General features: G+C 38.7%; 1 protein-coding gene across 1 annotated transcript in view; it reads right to left on the reverse strand.

The window, feature by feature from the left end:
• syt9b (synaptotagmin IXb) overlaps positions 1-14054 on the reverse strand; it is a 63646-nt gene that overhangs the window by 27644 nt on the left and 21948 nt on the right. Inside the window, exon 2 of the mRNA XM_005928360.3 lies at positions 1080-1255. Within this exon, the coding sequence (XP_005928422.1) occupies positions 1080-1255 (176 nt within the window). The remainder of the gene's footprint in view (positions 1-1079; positions 1256-14054) is intronic.

A 14054-nucleotide genomic window follows, 5' to 3' on the forward strand; every position in this document is an offset into this window, starting at 1 on the left:
AGGGCTGGCATGGACCCAACTCATGCAAGGGAATCTCTGGCCTGCTGGTGGACCCATAATGCATCCAGGGTTGTGGGACATTACATCAGGGGATTTTAGTAAATGTAGAAAATTGTATTTTTACTAGTTTTAGCATTGGGTTTGTTTATTCCGGGGGGGTTTAGCTGTCAATAATATTTCTATTGTGTGTGTTTTTAAGGGTGGTTTTTATTGGTGTTTTCTGGACTAGTAATAAACTGTTTCTGATCAGACCTGCTTCATCTCTGTGCCCGTGGTATCTGACTCGCTTGCTCCCCCTTGTATTTTAAAGAATCGTTCTTTTTAGCACGACATTCTGGCGCGACCGCTTTAGTGTCCCCGTTTGTTACACTGGCACAACTGTGACTATAATTGTCAAAGGTAAACTCAATGTAGAAAGACAAGGCTGGCAGTAGCAGAGCTGCAGAAGCGACACTGATGGTATAGATGACACCTGCTTGCAATCAGCAGCATTTCAGTTCAGGTTATCATCGTGTACCAATTAGCTGAGCAGCTCTTTGGGCTTGAGAGAAATATTGCAGTATGAGGTTGTAGTATGACCTTTAAAATGGATTTTAATTCTAATTTGGCAGTGGCTATCTAACAACATCATTACAGTTTGACAACATAAGTACAATATCAAGTATTAAACTGTGTTGTATAAGAGTTTTATATAAATTATATTCTATAAAGGCCGTATTATTTTAGGAGTAATCTTGGAGTGCAAGTAGACTGATTACATACAAAAAAGCGGCAATAAGACAAAGTGAAATACAATTTTCACTGGAGATTTTTGGAGTATCTGGTTGTCGAAGATGCAGACCATATCACTGTAACAACCGGGTTGGATTTTGGCCGAATATGACGTTGGTTGCATGTGATATCCTCTTGTGACCCCTGGTTTCCTATCTGCATCTGTACTGTGAAATTCAATACTGGCAAATTCAAAGAAAAGTATTCTTTAAAAAAATGATTTTTACTGCTCCTTTCTGTTTACATGATATTCCCATTAAAACTAAATGTTGCTCATACAAGTAATTAACCCTGCTCTTCCTCCATACCTCTGTGAGGACAGGTTGTTGGTCTCCTCCCAAGAAGTGTGCCCCCTTGAGGACATCTGGGAGGAAACGACCACTTAGTGGCACCCAGCACAGCTTCCATGAGACAAAGAGGGAGACGCTGAAGAGAGCCAGACCACAGGTGGTCACCAGCAGAGACAACAGGCTCACCGATACATCTAGAGATGGAAGAGAAAAAGGAGGCGGAGATGCTCAGCGAATGGTGAACGCAGCGTTGCCTGTGAAAAATGCTGGCACAGATAAACCAAGCTCCCTACGGAGAACAGACTGTGTTTATTAAGAATGCAAAGTTAAAAAAGAAAATATAACATTTTCTCATAGTAGGCTAAAGTTTAAGAAAAAAATATGTTTAATGAACTATCCAAAAATCCCAGCAATTAGACAGAGATACATTACCATGTTGATAAGGTGCTAAAAGGCCACATCAAAATATTCTAAACAATCTTGAAAGGGAAAAAATGATCAGGGAGAGATGACCCATTTAAATTATTACCTAATTCTAATAAATAATTATTATTAATTATAATTCTTTTTCAACAGTCATATAATCTTTCCTCTTATTAGGATGTTTTAAAAACTGAATAGATAGAAGAAAATGTGGAAAGATGTCACTCATTCTTTTTTTAAAAAATCCAAATGCACAAATCTAACAACTGACACTTTCAGTGCAACACACATAATTATAGGTGCGCAATGGATGGATATTTTGCAGGTGAACAAACCAATGTATAAATAATTGCAAATAACCTACAGTCAGGAAAACATGTGCAGGAATGTGTTGTGGCCAGACACTGCCTGGTCTGTTGAATGCACAGAAACATAAGAGGGCTTTTAATTTGAAATGGACACCGAACTGTTGAATTAGTGTTAACAGCATAATGCTGAAAAACAAGAGTTTGTCTAGTGGAGGATACATACACTGCATACACTAATCACATACTAATAATAACAAAAGCTTGCTTCAAATAAAGCCCAGCTGCCTTTGAAGCTGTAGTAAATAAAAGATGCTTTAAGAAAATACAGCTTACATAAAGTAGCGGGAGTGCCACTGAGAGCCAACGGAGGCTGCAGAAAATGTATACAGGCAAACAACTGTATACATAAGTATAAGCATAAGTGTATTATCATATCTTATATCACATTACATGACTTGTACACATCTATGCTAACTGGTCACTTCATTAGGCACACCTAGTTAGTACCAAGTTCCCTGGTGAAACTGGCTAGTTGAGCTTTGTGACATGATACACTGTAGTCATGAAGGAATTTACATGGTTAGCTGAATAAACAGGCAGGCTGTGGCACTGAAGTCATGCTCAGTTCGTACTAAGGGGCTCAAATTGTGCTGGGAAAATATCTGACAAACTGACCGGACTTCTGCATGAGTGAGGGGCTCTGAATATGACCCAGAAACCAAAGCACAGAAGGTTGTGCAGGGTCCAAACAGCCATAACCAGGAGCATGCTTATTCAACATTTACATGTTTACGCATCTTAGAATTCAGACCGAATGTCAATGAGGAGGTTTAATGTGAAACACCTGGACTTTGGTGGGTTCCATTGTGCAAACAGAAATTGTCAAATTAGGTATTGTTTTACATTTTTATCGTTAAATTAACAATTAAATTAACAATTGTTAAATTAACAATTAGGGCATTAAATAAACAATGACGCAAATGCTTCAGTTCTTAAAGCAAGCTTGAAAGGGTCTCTGGTTGTGACAAACCCACAGAGAATGATTATCCAAACTGTGGTTCCGCACTGCAATGCATTTTAATGTCTCTCACTCATTGTTTTAGGGTTATTGGCCACAAGTTTATTTCTTTGTCTCACAGTCCTCATCAGTGCTGTTTCCAGCCATTAAAAATTGTAATATCCCTGTGTATCCCTCTGTTTACAGGGCATCTGTTCTGTATTTCCATCTGTATGGACCACATAAAATATGCAATATTTATTTCCAGACTGCAGTAGTGATTGATGGACGTTTGAGACAACTGGATAAAATGTTGTCGTCCATTAGCTAAGGAGAGAGTTTGCCTCTTATCTGGCTAGGTAATAGCACCCTGTAGCTTCAGAGAGATAATGTTTGTTGACACCTCTTTCTTGTGAAGCAGCCTTTTCAAACTCATCTAAAAGCTTGGCTAAGAATGTCTGCTGAGATAAGATGCTTTAAAGAGGAAAACTTAGAGACACGACTGAGCGCTCTGGATCTTCCTTTTTTTCATTTTTTTTCTTCCTGCAAGTCATTTTGAATCAAACTCGCACAAAAACAAAGGTCTGAAATTTTGAGGCTCCTTGCTCAGTACAATGCCCTGCAGCCTTGATTATGCTTGAACAATAGCAGTGATAAACTCAGCATTCACAATGTCTGCAGTAGTTGTGTACCAGTGGCATGCCATCACATGAGCAAGAATCTGTTCTACATTTTTAACAGCTGCCGAAAGCCATGTTTATATTACATTTCATCTGTGGTCGTGAACCCATTCTTCTTTAACAGTGTTTATTATTTGTCGTTCCTGCTAAGCAGAGCTAAGAGCTTCTCTTAACAGTACAGCAGAGAATGCTTAAACCAGGGTTAGATCAGCTAATTTATGGATGCCATTAGAGTTTAGTACTTGATGTTTTTCTTTGCATTGTACTGTGCAACTTATTTCAATTTCTACTTTTACTTTATACAGAATCACTGAGGAAAGCAACCTTGCAGAATGATTTATGTAGAAATATTTGAAATCAATTTAGCAGAAACGGGTTCTAAGCACACAGATGAAAACAGCATCCTGAAGTTTTGAAAAACATTTAGATGAGTTTTTTCACACTGTGAAAGTGATTTGCACACAACACCCCATATTTTCTAAGTAATACATATAATTAGTCTTTTATTATAAATATTTATAAATAAAGCTTTTATTTCACGCTTATTGGCTACTGGATGCAAATATCTAACCATCCTCATCACCAGCAACTCTGTGCATTTAGACATGTAGACGTGTTCAAACCAAGCATTGGGTGATTTAAGTGATTTTGAACGCCGACATTGTTGTTGGTGCTGGTCTGAGTATTTGAGAAGCAACTGATCTACTAGATTTTCCTGCACAACCACCTCTAGAGTTTACAGAGAATGATCTGGAAAAGAGAAACTATCCAGTGAGCAGCAGTTCTCAAGAAAAAAATGAAACAGTAACTCAACAAAACACTCATTACAAATAAGGTATGCAGAATTCTCTGAATTCACATCATGTTAAACCATGAAGAAGATGGGCTACAACAGCAGATGATCACACCCGGTGACATTCCTGTGAAGCACAGCAAACAGACTCAACAAAAATTAAACAATAGAAGATCTGATAAGTCTCACTTTCTGCTTACACATTTGGATTGTAAGGTCAACATTTGGCATAAACATGGTGATGGTGGTGTAGGAAATGTTTTCTTGGCAATGCTTTAGGCCCCTTAGTACCAACTGAGTATTGCTTAAACGCCTACCTGAGTATTGTTGCTGAACATGTCTATCCCTGCTTTGCATGATTGCTTCCAGCATGACAGGATGCCATGTTACAAAGCTTAAATCATCCCAAACGAGTTTCTTGAACATGGCAATGGTAAATGGATGGATACTTAGGCAGCAGCTTTCTACTCAACTTGAGCGCTAAAAGAGCTTTCTACTAGAAGTCTCAGTCACCCAATCACACACGCATTCATACAGTGCTTTTATCTAAACCACAGCCACCTCAGTCAGTTCAAATGGCCTCCACAGTCACCAGGTCTCAGTTCTAAAGATAAAGGGGAGTCCGACCCAGTACTAACAAGATGTAAACTGGCCTGTTATTGTAAATGAGTATTTAGATACCTAATCAAAAAACAGTTATGTACTGTAATCACTTAGGAATAAAAGCAGTATCATGACAAATGGAAAATCACTTTCATAAAGTCCATATGTACCTGTGTTATTCAAAGTGCCCAGTGGGGTGCTGGTTTAGCTTAGTGGGTGAGCAAGTGACCACAGCTTAGTGGGTGAGCAAGTGACCACCTGCCCAGAAATCCCCATGTCTGACCTGTGACCCTTTGCTGTGTCTTCCCCTCTGTCTGTCTTCACTGTCACTATCCAGTAAAGGCAAAAATGCCCCCCAAAAATATAGATTAAAAAAAGAATGTACACACTGGTTAATTATGCTACACAACTAATGATTTACCTTGGAGATGCTACCTTCATCGAGTCAGGTTATATTAAGTGGCACAAGATACAGAGATTTCACTTCTGAATGGTTTCCTTAGCAACAACTATAATTGGCTTCTTCAACAAAGCCAGTGAATGTGAACATGGTCACCATGTGCTCAGGATCAACTTTGTGCCAGTTTCAATCAGGTTGTTGCTGTTGTTTACCTTCACTACAGCTATAACACATCACTGTAGCATCACGTAGGGATAGGTTGCATCCAACATGTCGATTGCAGACATTAGTACACTCATTACCCGCTGCGTTAATATTGCTGACCTTTATACCTAGTGCCACATTAGATCAATACGATATCACTGTGCAAGATGCATGATGCAAATACACTTTCACTCATGGAGGTTTTCAGCTTGCAGAACGCAAACACTGAAGGAATAAGCTGCTGTGACAGTGAAGACCATTTTAAAGAGAATTTATCTTTTTTTTTTACTTTCCAGACTCCCTGCAGTTTTAATCAAGGCTGAAATTTGAATTCAAATAAGTAGGAAATAAGAAGAATCCTGTTGATGAGTTTAATATAAGCACATATTTAATTTCTTTACTGCTTTCATCTAAGCAATCTTAAGATTTACCACTTATTTTTGCCCCTATGTTTTGTTTTATTATCCATGTGTCATATTACTTTATCCCCCTGAATCTGAACAAACAGAACAGCTTTATACACTCAAGAATTCTGCTACTTCCATCATGATCCCAGTGACCCAGTTCCTCCGACAGCCATGAATTAACACTGTCTTCATCGTGTTTGATAGATGACATGATGATGTACTGTAGATCACAAACCTTTCCTTCTCCCTACTGTCTTTTATCATATGATTCTGGTAGTTTCAGTAACGATGAGCAGTTCTTTCTCCAGAACTGGACATGCATTTAAAAAAGTTTTCTTAAAGCCTAATTTGACCTTTTTCTTACCAAAACCTAGTCACAGTTTACATTTTCTGGGTAAATCCTCTGTATTTACAATCACAAAGGCGCCTCTGAGTTTTGAATTTTGACTCTCCAAGTGAGTGCTTTTAATTTTTTTTTCTAAGCCTGTCACTGGTAGTAAAAGTAGATGAGTTAAAATACCTAGGGTCAGCCATCGAAGGCAACAGGCAGTGCACAAGAGAGGTGAAGAAGAGTGAAGAAGAGAGTGAAGGCTGGGCAGAGTGGGTGGAGACGACTGTCAGGTGTGATTTGTGACAGACGGATGGCAGCAAGACTGAAAAAGGTTTGCAAGGTAGTGAAACCTGCTATGATGTATTGCTTGGAGATGATACAGACATTAAGGAAGAGCTGAACATGGTAGTGTTGATGATGAAAAAGATTTTCATTGTGAGTTCCCAGGATGGACAAGACTAGAGGTGAGTGCATCAGAGGAACAGGTCCAGTTGATCAGTTTGGAGATAAAGTTATAAATGCAAGGCAGAACCAGCTCCCACTACTTTTAAGATTAGCCTTAAAACTTTGCTTTATAGCATATAGTTAGGACTGGATCAGGTGACCCTGAATCTTTCCTTAGTTATGCTGCAAAAGGCCTAGTCTGCTGGGGACCTCCCATTATGTAGGCGAGAAAGAAAAGGGGCAGCTCACCTGCCCCCCAAGCATGGTTCTGTTTAAAGGGAATTATTCTTCCCACTGTTGCCAAGCTTGTTCAGAGGCCGACATGTGATTGTTGGGGCTTTAATTTACAATATAAAAGCACCTTCAGGCGACTGATACACTATATAAATACAGTTGAACTGGGCGACCCACCGTCACCATCACCATCACATACTGGTGCCGAAAGAAGGAAAAGGAGCAAAACCTGTTACTAAAATAGTTAATTATTTAGTTAAAAAATGTGGATTTAGATACTTTAAAAGTTTCTGCTCTTTACGTAAAAGGCTTGTTTTATTTTTATTTTTTTAGCCTCCTCCATATGATTCGAGACATCTTTGAAAAGTACGTTCCCATGAGCACCTATCAAATGAACGCCCAGCTTAAACATTAAATTCAACACTCAAATTATAATGGAAAAACTTACTTTTGAACCTATGAAAATAGAGGGACAACGTAAAAAAATCCCTACTTAATGCCATGCAATATTAACAAATTAATGGTGTGACAAGGCACTTTAATCCCATTTTATTTGCTTCACTTGAAATTCAGTGTGGTGGTGTACAACAGTAAAGACATGCCATGTCACAATAAGACGGGTAAAACATAAAGCTTTCTGAATGTGTCGACAAAGCTCTGCATTACATGGACGTTAGAAGTAGAGCAGAGTCAGCACTATGATTTGTGAAATGAGGCAGGTAGAACACAGTCCTCCTGTGCGCAGCTCTGCACTTTGCAAGCAGCTGGGATGAACTGAAAGCAGAAAAAAATGATCTACAATATGTGTCCCCGACACAGTGCCTGGCTTATGCTCTCAGCTGGCACAAATACAAAGCGTGCAGCTTGTTCTGCTGTGCTCTGGCTTTGATGTGCCAAATAGGTGATGCATTTGCTTCGATATTTCACACCCAAAATCCTGCTTTTAAAAAAACTGAAACACAATGCAGCTCAGAATATCTTTATTTTGTACTCAGATCAACCGTGTTAGATTTCGAGGCTCACCGTGTTCCTTCCAAACCCACTTCTGCTCAATATTTGAATTTTTTTTAAATACTGAAAACACTGTTGTTCTTTGATCTAGTGGTTTCATCCAGTTACATTTGTTACAGCCCTTTCTAAAGCCACAGGGTGTCTCAGCTTGTCAGCTTCTCGTGCAGGGTGCAATCAACGCGCCAAGGCCTCAGCTCTATACAGCTGGTGGCAGTTAATTAGATTCAGGAGCTCCACTAATCAGTAAGCTCACTCCTCACTAAAGGAAGTTGACAATTATAATTAAAAAAAGGTCAGAGAGGTTCTGATTAATATAATTGTCTGAGTTGTGGTTTCTAGGTTTTTTTTATGTGACTATACGTAAAGGAATTACAGGTACACCTAAAAAGTTTCTAATAGCTGCTGGGATTTAAGGGGTGGCGTATATCAGTGCAATCAGTGCAGAAGTGGATGTTAAAGCAGTACAACATGCTTCCTGTCAGCCCACCGCTTCTCTTTGTAGCCTAATTCATACCTAGGCTAATATATTTATTCCTCCTGTCAGAATTAGACTTCATAAGTCCTTATCTGGACAACATTGTGTTCATTTTCCCTTGGAAAAAGTTACAATGAAGGATGACTCCAGCCACTGTGTTGCTTGACTAATAAAGTAGCTAGACAGGATTGATCTTCCATTTTTGCTTCTAATATTTTTTAAAGACTTTATTTTATTTTATTAGATAGTGACAGCTGAACAACCAGAAGGTAAGATAGTGATGGATGACATGCAGTAAATGGCCTGCGGTGGAAGACAGAATTAAACCCAGGCTTCTGCTGTGAGAACAGAGGCTCTGCTACATGGAGCACACTCTAGCAGGTACTCTGTAGCACACCCTGACTTTTACTTTACCTCATATGTTATTTTTTTCTTTGTTTTTTTAATTCTGAAAAAATGCACGCTTGAATATGCCTAATTCAGTATCACTGCATAAGTGGTAGAAAATTGATAGGTTAATGGATTTTGCAAAAAATGACTGCATGATTTTGAAGACAAGAAGGAAAAACATGAAGGATTTCAGAGTATATTTATATACTATATATGCACTTTATATAGTATATAAATATACTATATAAGTGCCTCTAGACACTAGATACATAAAGTTGACATTACAGTATAAAACATGGATGCAGTTAAATTGAAGCCACTATAAGAGTGCCTAAAAGCCTGCATGGAGATAGCTGTGTTTTAAAAAGAAAATACTACTGCTCCTATAGAAGTTCGAGATCTCTATAAACACTTTTAATGCCAAGTTTTTGGGCCCAGTCGCTCTTTTTAGGTCAAATTGAACAAAAAATTGAATCTATTTTGCAACTATTGAGCATTTCATGTTTCAAAAAAGAGAACTACCTATGCTATGAAACTGCACTCTTGACCACTAACACTTTAGGGCAGACAAGTGAGCGCGCAGTTTCACTGTCAGTTCATTCAACCATCCTGAAATCTCGACTTTTGGAACTAACATGGTGACAACAGAAACGCTCATCTTGAGGCTTCAAAACAATATTTTAGAATGTGTCTATGTCCACCTGTCTATGCTCTGTATACCTGTCTATGATGTCTATGTTGCCTCAGCCATTTAGTTAAAAATGAATAAGAAAAGAAATGCATGGTGTTTTAGACCTTTGTTTGAATGCAAGGTTTCAAAGAATTCCAGGCTGTGAGGCCATTAATATTCTACAGTAAATTCATTCACATGAAGTAAAAGCAGAGGTGCTACATGCTGAAAATCAGATATTCATAGAAAAAAAGTATTTCAAGTGGAAATAGAAGCAGCTCTGATAGTCAGCAGAGATGAGATTGGATCCACTGTCATCCCCAATAATGCATTACTGCCATGGTAAGAGAACAGTGATGATGGAAATGAAAGAATTAGGGCTCATGCTTAATACAAATGGCTAAATATGATAATTATTATGCACCTGGCAACAGCTTAACACCCATAGTAAGAGTAATTAAGAGACTGGTGTGTTTTGACAAACTGATTTTGTTGGTTGCTGTTTTGTTGCTCACTGGATGCTTTTAATGACAAGCACTTTGCAAATCTGGTCCTGAAAGGTGCCATTTGGATACATCTTTATTACTTTTAATCGCAAATGAGCCACAAGGCATCTTCACGAGTCCCATCAACCACTCGTTTCACAGGAAATGGTGGAAAAAAGCAATGCATTTCAGATTGTGAAACAGAATGCTTTACCAACAGGAAGCACATCAGCAGAAGAGATCAGAGTTAGATTTTCACTGCCCAACAATGCAAATGGATTGTCCTGATAGAAGCCTTGGCGGAGGCATACTCCTGCCTCTGAACCAATTGAAGCTTAAAACCCCAAAGTGAACACACAGATGGCTGCTTTTATTGATTTGGACTAAATCTCTCTTTGATAAGGCGTTGTTTAAATCAGCAAAACACTTAAGGCCGCCCGACCGTTCAGAAAGGCTGACTTGTTTTGAGGCTCAGAATAAGCAGAAATTACATATAAAGCAGCATGTACATATAAACCACGTTACCCCTTGTTAAGCAAACACTGTACAGAAATTGAATAATGCAATGTTTAAATATTAATTTTTTTCTGGAAATGTCAGCATATTAGCCTAAGAATCATGCTAACAGACCCTTAAATATCTGTACAGACCTTTGTGTCTTGCAGGTATCTTGCAGCTATTGAACTATTTGACTGGATGTCCAAAATTTCATGACACTCCATCCAAGAGATTTTTGTAAGATAAATGGCTGATAAAGGAGAAACATCAGTGGTTACAAAAGTATCTAAAAGGCTTTGAGCCTAACAGAGGCTGCAAACAAACAGCTAATAGCTAATAGCACAATCCAAATAGAAGCATGGCTCAACTAGCAGTTGTTCAAAACCACAAAGCTTTTACACAGTGTATGAACTTTTTCCAAGTTTTCTTTTTTTGTATTGTTTGTTTTCTCCACCTCTTCCTTTCTTTCTTTGAAGCTGTCCACATCTTGTGAGAATGTCGCTTTTGTGAGATCAAATTAACTGTATACTAAGCAGTACCTCGTTAATCAGGACCTCTGCCTCGCAGTATGCAAAGTTTCTCTTTATCTGTCTTTGTTATGTGATGGCTGAAACAAGCTTGCAATCAGAGCCTTTTAAAAGGAAGTGGTACATTATATATGGTTGATTTGGGGGTGCTAATGTAAATGAGACTGGGTCTGTAGTAGATCAGACATATCTTTCTACAAACCATTTAATAATCATGTTTAATGTGAATCCTTTAAGACACAGGGCTGTCTAAACATAGCCTTCTCTCTCTCTCTCTGCTTCATTTTGCAGTTCATTAACAGCTCTATACATCCTGATAATAACCTTAACCCTTTATCACCTAAGTATCACACGGGCTGCCTGGACTTATTTGGTAATTTTGGCTGTAGAATCACAAAATAATGGGCATCTTTTAGGAAACATTTGAATTTTCTCCACAGCCCAAAATGACTGAGACGTTACGGTAATGTGAAGCACACATGGTAGAATCTAGGTGGGGCCGATTCTTGTGAAATAAGCCTGCCATTCACTACTCTAACTGATGTTAACTGTTAGGGGACTTTCTACTCTGGCTCATTATTATTGGCTTTGTTTTTGCTCCTCCGGTGCATTACCATCTCTATGGTTGCATGCATTAGTGGTGAAGAGTGGATACCAAGGTCCCTATGCCTCTGAAGAAATCTGATTATCGCCCTCTGTTTAGTCTCTGTACAGAGCAGACGCCAATCAGGGGCACATAAAACACTGTCATGATGATTTCTGTTTAGTCCTGTATACTATCCAGCACACCTACACAGACAATAACCTGCAATTACACTATTGTACTGATGTAAGCATCACCAGGAGAGCATTTTTACGTCCTACACTGAAGCTTAATATCTTCGTCTATAAATATCTGGATATAACTGACACATGCTAGCTGAATAGAGGCAGTGTTAGTCAGTTGGTTGGATAAATGTCCATATGATTTGATACAAATTTTCATCTTCTAAGAAAGATCAGTTCTGATCATCTGTTGATCTTTAAATTCCTTTCGTTTTAACCAAAAAGACTATAGTCTCGGGGTCGACTGGTCAGGTGTTTGGTTGATATGTGCTCATCTGACCAAATTATAACTGGCCATTAATCGTCAGTGTCAGGAACAGAAATCAGCCAGGTCGTTATATTGCAAGATATAAAAATATGCTTCTGGAAAATGATGTAAATAACTGACCATTGTTTTGTTTTTGAACTGTTGGTTCTGCTTTTGTTTGGTAAGACAAAATATGTGAGGTAAAGGTGGGAGTACAGCAACTCATTTTCAGTTAGTAGTTTTTAAATCTTTCCAGTAGCGGAGCATTTTATTTTGAAAGGAGAGAAGATCTCATAACTTATTGCAGTTTGGTAGAAATTGTAATGTTGAATCATTTGTCATTAAAATAATATTTTGTATCAAAGAGATAAAAAATGTTTTTGTGTATGCTGTTAGTTGCAGTTCTCAGAATTAAAATCAGAGTAGTCAAAAATCTGTATTGGTTGGTCACATGGTCATTGGATGGTCAACTGGAGCTGACCGAGAAAACGGCAGTCAGTGTCTCTCTAGTTAAGTTCATAAGTTGAAAATTGGAAGACAAACATTAAATTTTCACATCTGTGGAGTCACCCAAAGATTAATGTAAAATTTTGCAGCAAGTAAGTAAGTCTATGATCTATGAAATTGTTTGTATTGTGAGTTCAGGTCTTCTAGCTTTCTGCTGGCTCACCATGGATATTTAATGCTCAACATTAAATATCCATGATATATATTTTTATTATTGAACAACAACCATGTTCTCAATGAACCCAAAAAACTCATTAATATCAAAGCTGAATGTTTTTGGAAGTAGTTTTTAGTTTGTTTTTAGTTTTAGCTATTTTAGGGGGATATCTGTGTGTGCAGGTGACTATTACTGTGCATAATTATTAGGCAACTTAACAAAAAACAAATATATACCCATTTCAATTATTTATTTTTACCAGTGAAACCAATATAACATCTCCACATTCACAAATATACATTTCTGACATTCAAAAACAAAACAAAAACAAATCAGCGACCAATATAGCCACCTTTCTTTGCAAGGACACTCAAAAGCCTGCCATCCATGGATTCTGTCAGTGTTTTGATCTGTTCACCATCAACATTGCGTGCAGCAGCAACCACAGCCTCCCAGACACTGTTCAGAGAGGTGTACTGTTTTCCCTCCTTGTAAATCTCACATTTGATGATGGACCACAGGTTCTCAATGGGGTTCAGATCAGGTGAACAAGGAGGCCATGTCATTAGTTTTTCTTCTTTTATACCCTTTCTTGCCAGCCACGCTGTGGAGTACTTGGACGCGTGTGATGGAGCATTGTCCTGCATGAAAATCATGTTTTTCTTGAAGGATGCAGACTTCTTCCTGTACCACTGCTTGAAGAAGGTGTCTTCCAGAAACTGGCAGTAGGACTGGGAGTTGAGCTTGACTCCATCCTCAACCCGAAAAGGCCCCACAAGCTCATCTTTGATGATACCAGCCCAAACCAGTACTCCACCTCCACCTTGCTGGCGTCTGAGTCGGACTGGAGCTCTCTGCCCTTTACCAATCCAGCCACGGGCCCATCCATCTGGCCCATCAAGACTCACTCTCATTTCATCAGTCCATAAAACCTTAGAAAAACCAGTCTTGAGATATTTCTTGGCCCAGTCTTGACGTTTCAGCTTGTGTGTCTTGTTCAGTGGTGGTCGTCTTTCAGCCTTTCTTACCTTGGCCATGTCTCTGAGTATTGCACACCTTGTGCTTTTGGGCACTCCAGTGATGTTGCAGCTCTGAAATATGGCCAAACTGGTGGCAAGTGGCATCTTGGCAGCTGCACGCTTGACTTTTCTCAGTTCATGGGCAGTTATTTTGCGCCTTGGTTTTTCCACACGCTTCTTGCGACCCTGTTGACTATTTTGAATGAAACGCTTGATTGTTCGATGATCACGCTTCAGAAGCTTTGCAATTTTGAGACTGCTGCATCCCTCTGCAAGATATCTCACTATTTTTGACTTTTCTGAGCCTGTCAAGTCCTTCTTTTGACCCATTTTGCCAAAGGAAAGGACGTTGCCTAAT

This window comes from Haplochromis burtoni, unplaced genomic scaffold, assembly GCF_018398535.1.
Source record: "Haplochromis burtoni strain Fernald_Lab_line unplaced genomic scaffold, NCSU_Asbu1 Contig_112, whole genome shotgun sequence".
NCBI classification, from domain to species: domain Eukaryota; kingdom Metazoa; phylum Chordata; class Actinopteri; order Cichliformes; family Cichlidae; genus Haplochromis; species Haplochromis burtoni.